The 12,313-nt window shown below is 62.0% G+C and overlaps 1 protein-coding gene across 8 annotated transcripts in view; it reads left to right on the top strand.

Moving 5' to 3' along the window:
- The window catches only part of NUDCD3 (NudC domain containing 3), a 62,985-nt gene extending 51,452 nt beyond the window's left edge, over window positions 1–11,533 (top strand). For 4 of the 8 annotated variants that reach the window (XM_047834922.1, XM_047834970.1, XM_047834960.1 and 1 more), the window contains 2 exons: window positions 446–589; window positions 771–2,360. In XM_047834922.1, the coding sequence (XP_047690878.1) occupies window positions 446–589; window positions 771–1,445 (819 nt within the window). In that variant the 3' untranslated portion in view covers window positions 1,446–2,360. The other 4 variants (XR_007147288.1, XR_007147286.1, XM_047834979.1 and 1 more) reach the window with 4 other exon arrangements.
- Window positions 11,534–12,313: the final 780 nt, after the last annotated feature.

Genomic DNA, 12,313 nt, shown 5'->3' with positions numbered 1-12,313 from the left:
GGAGCACTGGGTGCTGGCCAGCGAGGTGGGTGCCTCTCTGCTCGGTGCAGCCTCAGCAGCTCCTGGAAGAGGGCATGTGGGGGGGCTCTGCGCCCCCTGCCAGACGGCAGGATGGGAGAGGGAGGCACACCCCAGCTGCGCCACCCACGCCTGCCTGCCGCGTGGGGCTTGGTCCCCTGATGGAGCAGGGGCTTTGGTGGGAAGCCAGTGGTTTTCCCCATGTCATTGTTGCGCACGCGGAAACAGAACTTGCAGTACATTTACTTGAAGGAGATTGATGCGCAGGCCTCCTCAGGTGTCCCTTGGTTGGGACAATGGACTTCGTCCAGCTGCCTGCTGCCCCCGGGTAGTCCTGTTTCGTGTTCTGGTCTGCACCCTGCTCCTGCTTTGGAGTGTGCTGGGCACCCATCAGGGTGCCAGGTGACTCCCTTCTCCTCGGTTCCAGGTCTCAGTGGCCCTGAGCAGCAGCTCCATCCGGGTGGCCGTGCTGGAGGAAGCTGGGGAGCACGTCCTCATGGAAGGGAAATTCACCCACAAAGTCAATACTGAGAGCTCCCTCTGGAGCCTGGAGCCTGGGAAGTGCGTTCTGGTGAGTGTGGGTATCCATGCTGGGCTGCGGGAAGGAGTAGGGGCTGGGGGCAGGGGGGGGTTCCTGCGGTCTAGGGCGCCGCTCAGGGCGCCTTTGCTGGCCTCGGCCCTACAGGCCCCCACCACTTGGCACTCTGAAGTGGAGCCACGTTAACATGAGACCCACGGTGGTCCGTCCTCAGGCACACGTGGTGGCTGCACTCGGTGAGCATGGAGGGGCTCCTGTCAGGGTCATCCCTGCATGGCGGAGCTCGCTTGGATGTGACCCCTGGTCCCAGAGGCTCCCGCTTGCCAGGTCCTGGGTCGTGTCGGAGGCAGAGTCAAGTAAGGCGAGGATTGAGAGGCAGGTTGAATTTCCGGGATGCTGCACCAGAGGACGCAGAGCACAGTCGGACCGCTCATTGGACAGCGAGGGTTTCATTGAGCCACTCGGGGCTGCAGAGCCCCAGCAGGAGCTTCAGTGCCCTGTTTACTGGAACCTTCCATGGCTCCGCCCCCTCTTCAGGGTCTTGGCCTGGTCGGTGGGTGCTGCCCAGCGGGACCTCGAATGGCACGGGGTGCCTCACCAGACAGGAAGATACCAGGTCTTTGGACAAAACCTGAGGGTTTTAAAGGCACGTTCTTCACGTGTGCCAGAAAGGAAGGAAAGAAGAAAGCAAAAAAATGTGTGTTTCGGTTTTATGAAGATCTGCATCTCCGCGGGATGGGTGCCAGTGGGCCAGCCTGTCTGTGGGGACTGTCAGGGCCGTGGGGTGGAGAGGGGTCTGTCAGTGCTGGGGTGCTGGAGTCCCTTGGCACACGGGGCCCCTCCATGTGACGAGGACAACGGGTCACAGAGCATAGGCCCCTCCGCATGACAAGGACACCAGGTCGCAGAGCACAGGCCCCTCCACATGACGACGACACCGGGTCGCAGAGCACAGGCAGGTCTGCTTGGCCCTTGTTCTGAACCTAGCTTTGCACGTCCTTGTCCTTGCGAGGCTTCTCTCCGTGAGACCGCCTCCCTCTCGTCAACCTGGGGCTCAGCCCTTCTGGCCGTCAGGCTGTGCCTCCCATCCCCCCCCCGCCAAAGCCATCCCTGCACCCGGCCATGTGGGCAGCGGTGTCTCCAGCTCCTCTCATTTGCAAAATACCTTCACGATGACGGCCTTACTTCCCACGGTCGTGGGAGGCACAGTCAGGGTCTCTTGCCCCTCGCCCCATGACAGCTGCTGGCAGCTCCTGTGGCACAGGTGGAGCTGTGAGGCCGGAGCCCATGGACAAGGGGTGCAGCGGCTCCAGAGCAGTGCCCAGGGTGAGTCCTGGTGGTACCGTTGCTGTGCTCCCCAGAGGAGCATGGCTGGGAAGCCCTCACCATGCAGTCTGTCTGCCCTGACACTTCTTCTGGGATGCACGAAACCATGTCCGTACAAGGACAGGCTGGCCTCACAGCCACTGTGACTGGTGTACCTGACATCACTGCTGTGGAAACATGCTGCTCATGACTCGGTAGCGCGTCTCGTAATGGCTTTGCTTGGCAGAGATGACTTTGACGTCCTCGTGGCCATGTTGTCTCTGTTTTGTGTGCGTGTGCCTAAGCGGGGCTGTGGCCGGGCCGGAGTGCAATTCATTGTCCCGGCTGCCACTTGCAAGCACACAGGGGGCCGGGCTCTCAGAGTGGCCTGGTAACACGGTAAACTCTCTGGAAGCTTGCTTTCTGGACATGGACCCTGCACCTGGAAGTGGCTCACCCAAGCTGAAGCCTGCCTGTTCCCTCCCTGTCGGCCTTCCCGCTGCAGGACGCCCAGGACGGGGCCGGGAGGAGTGCCTGTGGCCGGTTGGAGGCCTTCCTGTGGTCGCCCTCGCCATCCCGGAGCTGGTGCACTTGTTGCTGCCAGGAACACGGCTTTGAGGAGTTTTCCCTGTGGACCTCCTGCCAGCAGGGTCCATGTGGAAACCCTGGATCCCCGGGTGCCGGACAGGTCCCTCCCCACTGTCTGCAGAGTGCTTGGCTGTTTGTGCTGGAGCCACGTGTGTGCGGGCCTCACCGCCTGCCTGTCTGTCCCCAAGCTCACTCTTCAGCCCGGCCATGGCATGGCTGACGTGTCCTGCCCATGGGATGCAGTCTTTCCCCCGTGTTTCCTCGCTCCTGACCACAGGCCGTAGTCTGGGTTTGATAGTTCATCTGTCGGTGATGTTTGGGGTCATGCATCTGAGATGATACCGTGGCTCAGCTGTTCTGACACGTGAAGGCCCTGCTTGTGTTTGCTGCTGGGAACAAGCCCATGTCGCTCGGGCATCGGGGGCAGACGGCAGGGCTGGCGGGGCCCCTCCTCTGGTCAGCATTGCCTGGCGTTGGGAACCTCATCAGCCATGGGAGCTTGGTTCCTCACCCTCGAGATGAGGCCGAGAGCCGTGGTCGGTCACTCTCGACATGTGGGCCGCTAAGAAACATGGTCAAGGGCCCCTCTCCTGAGGGCTGCAGAGGGCCCCACATGCCCTGTTGTCCTCACCAGAGCCTGGAACCTGCACGTGCTACCTCGCGGGAGACGAGAGGAAGTGTGAGACAGAGGAGGATGCGCAAACCAGTAGTAACATGAAGACAGGCAGAGACTGGGGCCACAGCCCATCCCTGGACCCCTCGGGAGGGGCCGGCTGGTCTCACCCGGAGAGGGCAAGTGTCCCCCGCTGCCCTGGGGCAGTGGCACAGGCCTTGGGTGTCAGTGTGTCCACGAGGGCCTCACAGAGCAGGTGGGCACCCCAGGACTGCCTTCACCTCAACAGAGTCCTTGGTCCGCGCCCCTGACCTCCTGACAGTCGAGGCCGCCTGCTTCCCAGCCGCCCCCCTCGCCCAAGTGGTTGCTTTCAGAGCAGGCAGGGGCGGCAGCTAAAACCGGATGACAGCTCTTGCCTCCCTCCCTCCCACACTCGAGAATGCCTCTCAGGCAAGAGACGTGAAGTCAGCGCCTCCCCCGACCGTTCTGTCCCAGAACCGCCCGGCACACTGTCCTCGGTTCCCCTCCAGGTGGTGCTGGTGGCTCGGTGCCGAGGGCCGGGGGGCCGGGGTCAGGGGGAGGGTCTGGGGGTGGAGGGTTGAGATGTACCCCAGGTGGGGGTGGTCCATCAGCTGACCCTCTAGCCATTCAGGTTGGCTCAGCAGGTGCAGGGTGTTCTGGGGCCCGTGTCTGCTCGGGGGACACGGGGGTGAGCATGTGTACATGCTGTGCCTCCGCGTGCTTGGATGACTGACTTAGGTCCTTAAGTTCAGTTCTCAGAAGCAGAGTTGCAGGCTGACTGTGGTCCTTGGCCGTTTGCCAGGGGCTCCCCCCCTGCGCTGTTTCTGTGGTGACCTGGGTCCCTGTGTGTCCTGACTGCTGGTCCCCCTGCACTCCTTTCTCTCTCTCTCTCCCTCTGCTGGTGGGGATGTGGGTTTCTCAGGAAGGCCCTTCCCGTTGCTGTTTCCTAGCTGGTGGCCACCAGTGTCACAGAGAGCGTATCCTTCTTCCTCCCAAATGCAGGTTAAATAACGTTAGCATTTTGGCGTATGCCCGAAGCCTGAAAACCAGTCGCCAGAATGAAATGCAGGCCCTTGGCTTTCAGCACTCTCATCTCCCAGGGTCCTGGGAGTTTCTTGGGACAGTCAGCGCCTTGGCACCACCACAGGTGTCCCTGAGCCCCAGCAGGGAGTGGGGGCGGGGGGCCAGGGCAGTAGGGATGTGCTGACAGGACCGGTGGGCCGTGCTCCCAGGGGACCCAGATACCGTCCCTCTATCCCGCAGAGACCCCGCTCAGCACCACCTGGCTGCCCTGTGCTTTCATCACGTGGGTCCTCCCACCTCCCCCACACCTGCACCACACACTGTGGCCCTGTCCTGTTTGGTCCACGTGGTGCTTTGATTTGTAAGCTTAAAAAACTTTTGGACAACATGGAACACCAGGAGATTGCCCATCATGGCACCGCCTCTAGCAGGTTCTAGATGTGGATCCCGTCCCTCATGGTGCGCCTCCGGCAGGTTCTGGAAGGTTCTGGATGCGGATCCCCATCCCCTCACAGAAGCGCCTGCAGAGGGCAACTTCCTGTCATCTGTCCTGGGCTTGACGCACCTCTGCGGAGCCCCTGTCCACAGCTTTCATGGATGCCTCCCCAGCCTGCACTGTCCAGAGGGTACCTCAGCAGGCACTTGGCCGCCTGCTTGGACACGGCTCTGCCATGGAGGGGGGTGGGGGAGGCAGAGGTGGTGACTCACCCGCACAGGTTGTGGGTGTTATGAGCTCGTTCATGTGGAGCTTGAAGTTTCTGTGAGGACATTTCAGGAAGCTGGTTCTGGGTCTGGGACCCAGTCTGTACAGGATCCTGGAGGGAGGCCCGGTAAGGGGGGGCATGTTACCAGGTGGCAGTGAGCTTGCCGGCCTGTCAAGCCAGGAGACTGAACACCAGCATAGTTGGGGACGGGAGTGAGTGGGGGCCTTTGAAACACTGGGCGTCCAGGAGGAAGCTGTCGTGGAGGAGGAGGCCCCTGCCACCAGTGTGGGGAAGATGGGGTCAAGGAGGAATGCACAGAGCATGTGGCTGCATGACGTCTGTGCCTAAATGGGGGACATGCTAGGAGGGCACAGCGTCACCTTTGCTGTGTCCTGTTGGGGACACTTCTCTGAGTTTAATCAGGAGGAAACACCAGACAAACCCTGAATGAAGAATGGTCTTTAGGAGAGGCCGTGGAATGTTCCAGTTGAGTGGGGACAGGACCCCAGTGCACATCCCGTGCTGGAGGGAAGGTGAGCTGCGGTTCTAGTAGAGGAAGGAGGCCCTCATGGAAATATCAGGGGTCAAGGGTCAAGGTGGTTCAGAAAAAAATCCTGGAGTTTGCTGTGTGTTACGCATGTCCTTAAACAGAGAGGGTTCGTGTGCAGACTCGTGATGATAAAGCATGTTGCTGGGAGGTCCGGGGAAAAGCGCACGGATGTGTTTGGAATTATTGCAAGTAAAATGTTCAAAAAACCACGATGGCAGAGAAACTTGAGAACAGGTGCCTGTACCCTCGGTCGTCAAGGACTCGTGACCCGGAGCTGCTGGCTGTGTGGCTGTGTGTTTGTCGGGGCTCAGGACGTACTCCCAGACCGCGTCTCCACAAACCTGATTTTTAGGAAAGTAACAATGTTACAGTGAAAAATCAAAACCCCACGTTGAGCCATCAGGCTCCTTTAGACCCAGGGCCTCGAGCTCTGTCCCAAGGGCGTCTCCTCAGCCCCGTCTTGTTTTGGCCACTGCAACGTGGATGTACCTCGAGGACACCATGCTGAGTACAAGAGGCGGGGCACTGAAGGACACATGACGTGTTTCAGGGCCGGGAGGAGGGGCTGCTTGCGGGCACAGGGCTCCTTTTGAGGTGGTGACCCCGTTGCGGAACCGGATACAGGTGGAGGCTGTACAACACTGTGTATGCACTGACACAGACTCGTTGACTTTAGTTTTTTGAAGTTTATTTATTTTGAGAGAGAGAGAGAGAGAGAATGAGTGGGGGAGGGACAGCGAGAGGGAGAGAGAGAATCCCAAGCAGGCGGCACACTACCAGTGCAGAGCCCAGCGTGGGGCTCCACCCGGTGATCCTGGGATCATGGCCTGAGCTGAAATCAAGAGTTGGACGCTCAACCAACGGCCACCCAGGCGCCTCCTGTGAGCTTCACCTCAAAAATAATTTTTTTAAAGGTGGTGTTGGGATTGTCTTGGTTTTTGTTGGGTTTGCAAAGGGCCCGGGAGTGCTTGCTGCGTGGACCCAAGATGCGCGGGCAGTGCAGCCCACTGGGTTCTTTGTGTGCAGCATCAGCCCGTCCTATCCCCAGGCTGCACGGGGCCTGGTCATGCGTGCACACCTGCCCAGACACCCTGCGTGTGGTTCGGGTGAGAAGGGCCAGCGGCGGAGCCTGGGGCAGGGCACAGCTGGCCCCTGGAGCAGTGGCCTCCAGGGTGTCTGCAGAGACCCCAGCCAGGGTGACAGCGGAGGGAACACAGAATGAGCCTAGAGGGCCTCTGTTTCCCGAGATGGATCAGCACCTTGGGCATTTCTCCAGGAACGATGAAGATGGAATACGCTTCCACTTGGGAGGTTTTCGTTGCTTTGGAAGGAACACAGATTTGCACCTCAGTGAAGATTCTCAGTGTTGGGGCCTTGGCCGGGTCAGGTCCCCAGGCCCAAAGTGAGGAGCAGAGTCCGTAAGAAGCCAGCTGAACGGAGCATCTGGAAACAAAATCCACCCCACACACAGACCACGGCATTGGCGGGGAGAAGTCCTTCCTCTGCTGGGCTGGCAGGCGGGGGCGCTCAGAGCCCCACGCCCCCTGGGACAGTCGGTGCGGAAGAGGGGAGGCTTATTTCTGTTGTGCTGACGTTGGTGCCACGCTGTCACCGTGCTGTGATCCTCTCACTTGTGGCCCGCCCTGTATCAGTGCCCACAGCCCGAATCCTTCTCAGGGACCTCGCAAATGTCACTGGTGGGGACCAGGTCTGGGTTTGTGGTGTCATGATCGCTCTCCAGCCAGTAACCCTCTTCCCAGGATGCTGCCCCGACGTGGACCTGCTCTGGCTGCTGGCTGGTCACATCTGCTCTCCCTCCTGGCCCTTTGGGTCATGACGGGTTTCAGGCCATTGGATGGTAAATGGACAGTGTGAGGGAGAGTGGGCCGCCCACTTGTCAGTTCTTGGCCACCAGTCACCAGGAGGCGTGCAGTCTGGGCCCTCCCCGTATGCAGTCCCGACACTGGCGTGTGCCGGGTGAGCCGGCAGGGCCGGGCCGAAGGATGTGGATAGAGGCTCCTGTTTGGGGTCCAGTGTATCTCTGGTGGTGCAGGGAGGCTGTGAGAGGGGCTGGGTGGGGTCCTGGGCTTCAGAGAGGATGTGGGGGGTGAGGCAAGGCCTGATCCCCCGGGCCCCTGACTGGTGCCCCGTCCCCCACACTGAGCCCCCTGCTCCCCGCCATGTGCCCCCTGACTGGTGCCCCCACACACACTGAGCCCCGTCCCCCCCACAGTGTGTCCCCTGACCGGTGCCCCACACACACACACTGAGCACCCCCCCCCCCATGTGCCCCCTGACCGATGCCCCCCCCCCCCACTGAGCCCGGCCCCCCCACATGTCCCCTTCCGGTGCCCCCACACACACTGAGCCCCGTCCCCCCAATGTGCCCCCTGACCGGTGCCCCCCCCCCCCCCCACTGAGCCCGGCCCCCCCACGTGTCCCCTGACCGGTGCCCCATACACACTGAGCCCCGTTCCCCCCCCCCCCCGCCATGTGCCCCCTGACCGGTGCCCCACACACACATGCACTGAGCTCTGCACCCCCCTGTCCCCCCTGCCCCATGTGCCCCAGGTGAGCCTGAACAAGGTGGGTGAGTACTGGTGGAGTGCAGTCCTGGAGGGTGAGGAGCACATCGACATCGACAAGATCAATAAGGAGCGTTCCATGGCCACGGTGGACGAGGAGGAGCACGCGGTGCTGGATAGGCTCACCTTTGACTACCACCAGAAGCTGCAGGGCAAGCCGCAGAGCCATGAGCTGGTAAGGGGGCATGTGGGGGAGGGGCTGTGCTGGGCAGGGAAGATCCGGTGGGGGCTGGTGGCGTGGCGGGGCTGTCCCTGCCGTGGCATAGCCGGCTGTCTGCTGGGTCCTCGCAGGCCGCTCTAGCCCGGTCGCCTGGTCTCTGTCTGGCATGGGGCGCGTGTTCCACACCTGGACAGAGCCCAGGTGGTGGGGCCGCGACGGGCAGGTCCACACAGATGCAGTAACTCCACGTGTGACCCTAGCTCTCTCCCTCCCACAGGGCTCATGGGAGTCTGACCAGGGGCCCCGCGAGGCCTCCTTCCAAGTCCCTTTGGAACAAATGTCAGAGGCCTGAGATGTCCGGGGGGCCAACGGGAGGGGCCCCTTGTCCACAGAGGCCCACGCTGGGGGCAGAGAAGAGGGTGGGGTGGGTGCATTCATTCATTCCCAAGAGCGGAAGAAAGGGTCACCTTTCTCAGGTTACTGTTTGCTCCCCTTGTTGGGAACCAGGACCCCAGTGTGACGGGGACTGGACGGGTGAGGGGGTGTTGCTGGGCACCACAGCCACCCACATCCTAGGGTTTGTTTTCTTTTTCCACGTGCGTCACACACAGGAGCCCCCCAGTGGTGTTGAGATTCGGAGGTGTCCTCTGTGTCCTGGGGCGTTCACTGTGGTCCTGCCGATGTCGGGGGTCCACTGCTGGTGTGTCCCTTCTGCCTGCCCTGTCTTTATTCCCTCCTCCCCGTGCAGCCGGCTTTCCTGCAAGGGTCACTCGAAGCGCTGACTGCTGCATCCCGAGTGGGCTCCTGCCCCCAGTCTCCAAATCTCCTCTCAGCCGGCCTCCCTGATCACCAGGGCTCACAGGGCAGGAGGGGAGGCTCTTGGTACCTCTTGGGCCGAGTCTTAGGCTGTGACCATGGAGTTTGCGGGCAGGGGACTTGTCTTTGTGTGAGTTTAGCAGCCGGGCTAGTTTAGTCACGTGACGGTCGCCTGTGGCTGGCGGACGAAAGCTGTGTGGACGTGGGCCCCGAGGGAGGGTCTAGGGTCGCTGCCCGGGAGGGGGCCGGGTGCTCAGGCCCAAGGGGGAGCAGGAGACCCTTGCTGACAGGCCCAAGGCCAGGCAGCCGACGGGGAAGTGTCTGAAGAGCTTTGAAGATGCCGCCGGCTCGTGGGATGAGCTCTGTGCCTAGAGTCGGAGGGGAGTCCAGACGGACTTGTGTGCTGGACAGCATGCTGGCCCCGGGGCACGAGCAATGCTTTCTGGGTACCTTCAGCAGGCACGAGGGAGCCAGGGGCCACACGTGCCCCTCTCCTGGGTGAGACGCTAGTGAATGAGTGGCACAGGCTCTGCTGTCTGGGACGCGCCCGGGCTTGGTGGGGATTCGGGGAGGAGTATGTGCAAACAAGGGCCATCCCTGCATGCGGCCATGGGGGAAGCATGGTGTGGGGGGTGGGTTTGGGCCACGAGGAGAGTGCGAGGGCCGCAGGCGGGCTGTGCCGGGAGCAGGGGAGGCTCAGAGGTCCTGAAGCCGCGCACAGCTGTGGACAGCTCAACTGGTGGCCTCTGGAGGAAAGCTGGTCCCTGGGAGAAGGGTGATGTGTGGGGCCAGAAATGCAGCAGGGCTGACTGGTGGCTCCCCGTGAGGGCCCAGGGCAGGGCTGGTGTGGGGAGTGGGCTCAGGGCCCACCCCGGAGACGCAGGGCCCATGCAAGTCATGTCCAGCGTGGAGAGAGTGTGACTGAGGAGAGGGCTTGAAAGGGGGTGGCAGGAGGGAGTTGGAGCTAAAGCAGTGGGTGGGGGGCCCGTCGTACCCACTCTGTGTCGGCTGGGGCTGGTGTCCAGGTCCCTGGTGCGAGTCTAATGTGCTCGCCCCTGCTCCGCTGGGTTTAGCGATGGGGAAGAGTGGTCCCAGTCAGGACAGTCCCTCAGCCTCATTGGACACCAGGGTTTCTCCCCCTGCCCTGTGTGTGGGCGTGCACGTGGGGGCCTGTGGTCTCCCAAGCAGGTCCTCCCGTGGAGGAGGCCGAGTGAGCACTGCTCTGGGCTGTGCGGCTAACCTCTGTGTCTGTTTTCTGTTTGTAGAAAGTCCATGAGATGCTGAAGAAGGGGTGGGACGCAGAAGGCTCTCCCTTCCGAGGCCAGCGGTTTGACCCAGCCATGTTCAACATCTCCCCGGGGGCCGTGCAGTTTTAGTGCCCTGGCGCCCTCCCGCAGGGGCTCGCCGTCTGGTTGGCCCCTGCCAGCCTTTCTCTCAAGGGTGAACCCGTGGCTCCCAGCCCCGCATCTCCAGACTGTTCCGGAGCAGCGTGGGGTGAGCGGGCCGCTGGCCCCCCCCCCCACTCTCCTCTCGCTGCTCTGCGCGCTCTGCTTGCTTTCCCCGTGGGGGGGCGGGGGGGGGGGGAGGTGCTGGGCCAGCACCCCCAGGTGCAGGGGGCACGGGGTCCGAGCCTTGACCTGACTCTGGGCACGCACGTGTGGTCTCGCTTGGTCTTTGTGTGTGTCCGCTGCCTGCTCAGACCCATCGAGGAGCAGAGTGGGGTCTTGGTCGCCGCTTGGGGACGTGGGCCACAGGCGCAGCAGGAACTGTCCTCTGATGTCCTCCTGTGGACCCGGTCTTTGTAAGAGAGCCGACTGGGTGCCCTCGGGAGATCACAGAGACCACGATGCGGCGGCCCCTCCTCTTCCACTGAGCCCAGGGCCACTGCCACCTCTGCTCTGCCAGCCCCGTGGCCGTCGCCGTGGGCCACCCTCATGGGCTCTGCCCTCGGGGCTGGGGAGAAGGACTCCTTCTGGGGGTGGTCCTTCAGGAGACCCCTCCTTTCACCTGAGTAGCTGGGAGCTGGCATGTCACAGTCGTGTGGGGACAGGTTTCTGGCTCAGGGTGGCCAGAAGTGGGTGGGGAACCCCTGAGTCTCCTGATCGACCAGGCATCAGGTGGCTCTGGTGCCATTGAGGGCATTGCCAGGCTGCTGAGACCCCTCTTCAGGCCCCCCGGATTTGCACGCCTGTGTGTTGACGTGCGCGTGTGAAAACTGTTGGTGAGGGTGTGCTACTTGGGAGATGGGGGGGGCCGTGGACTCTGTGGTCACGTGTCTTCCTTTGCCCGACTTTGTTTTCAGTGTTGCGTTTCTGCCCACCCTGCCTGCCGTGACCATGTCCCACCCGCGTCTGGGAGCGGCCGGTGGGGCCAAGGCACCCATCCACGTGGCTGCTGCTGGGCCACCCTTGCCCTTCCGTTGGGCGTCCTCTGCCCCTCGCTGCTGGCCTGGGCCCTGGAGCCTGTGCAGCCTGCGTGTTTTCTCTCTTTAGACACGGCAGCTGCAGACTGGCTACTGAGCTCCGTCAGCGGAGGTCTGAGGAACCGCGGGGTGCCTGCCTGCGAAGTCCCCCTTCTCCAGTGTCTGTTTGCAATAAATCTGTATTTAAGCACTTCAGGGTCCCTGTGTGTCATTTGAGACGTTGTCTGTGTGTGTGTGGAGGTTTCTGGGACTCCAGCCACAAGGTCCTTGGCTCATGTCCACTGCAAACACCAAAGTGGAGAACGCCTCAGTGTCTTGTGAGCCAGGCTGGTCTCTGACCTGTGGTTTTCGGAAATCTGATGAGTTTTGGATCAAGAGAAAAGGATTGTAGCTGCAGGGCCCCCATCTGTCTGTGGCAGGTTCTGGAAACCCAGGGTGAGCAGAGATCCCAAACTGTGGCCAGTGGACCCTCACACCCATGTTCCTGTGCACTCTGTCACGGGGGGGACCGCACTCAGTGGGCAGGGCTGGCGCTGTTTCCTGGTTTGCGATTTTTGAACCAATGGAGGGGGCATTACGCACAGATGCCCAGGGCCAGAGATAACCCGCCAGGGAGGAGTGGTCCCATCTTTCACATTTGCCCCAAGGTGTGTGGGAGGGGGAACAGGGCCCGCGATCTGTGTGGAAATGCGTCCATGGGGCCGTAGCTCTTGCACAAGAACATGTGTGCCCAGAAACGTCTGCCCCATGGGCAGGCCCAGCTGCTGCCTGTGAGTCCCCTGGACAGCAGGTTGGCGCTCATGTGGACATGGTGGGGACGCCACGGTCCTGTGTTGACACTGTCACAGCTTCGGGGGGTGGAGGTGTGGGGAGTTAACCTCTGTCACTTCAGGCTCTGCTCCCCAAGCGCCCAGCCGCACCAGCCTGGCAGTGTTCTTACCTGGTGGGGTTCTTTACGGTCGGCCTGCCC

This window comes from Prionailurus viverrinus, chromosome A2 (genome assembly GCF_022837055.1).
Source record: "Prionailurus viverrinus isolate Anna chromosome A2, UM_Priviv_1.0, whole genome shotgun sequence".
In the NCBI taxonomy this organism is placed as follows: Eukaryota; Metazoa; Chordata; class Mammalia; order Carnivora; family Felidae; genus Prionailurus; species Prionailurus viverrinus.
This window is presented reverse-complemented; position numbering and strand designations above follow the sequence as displayed.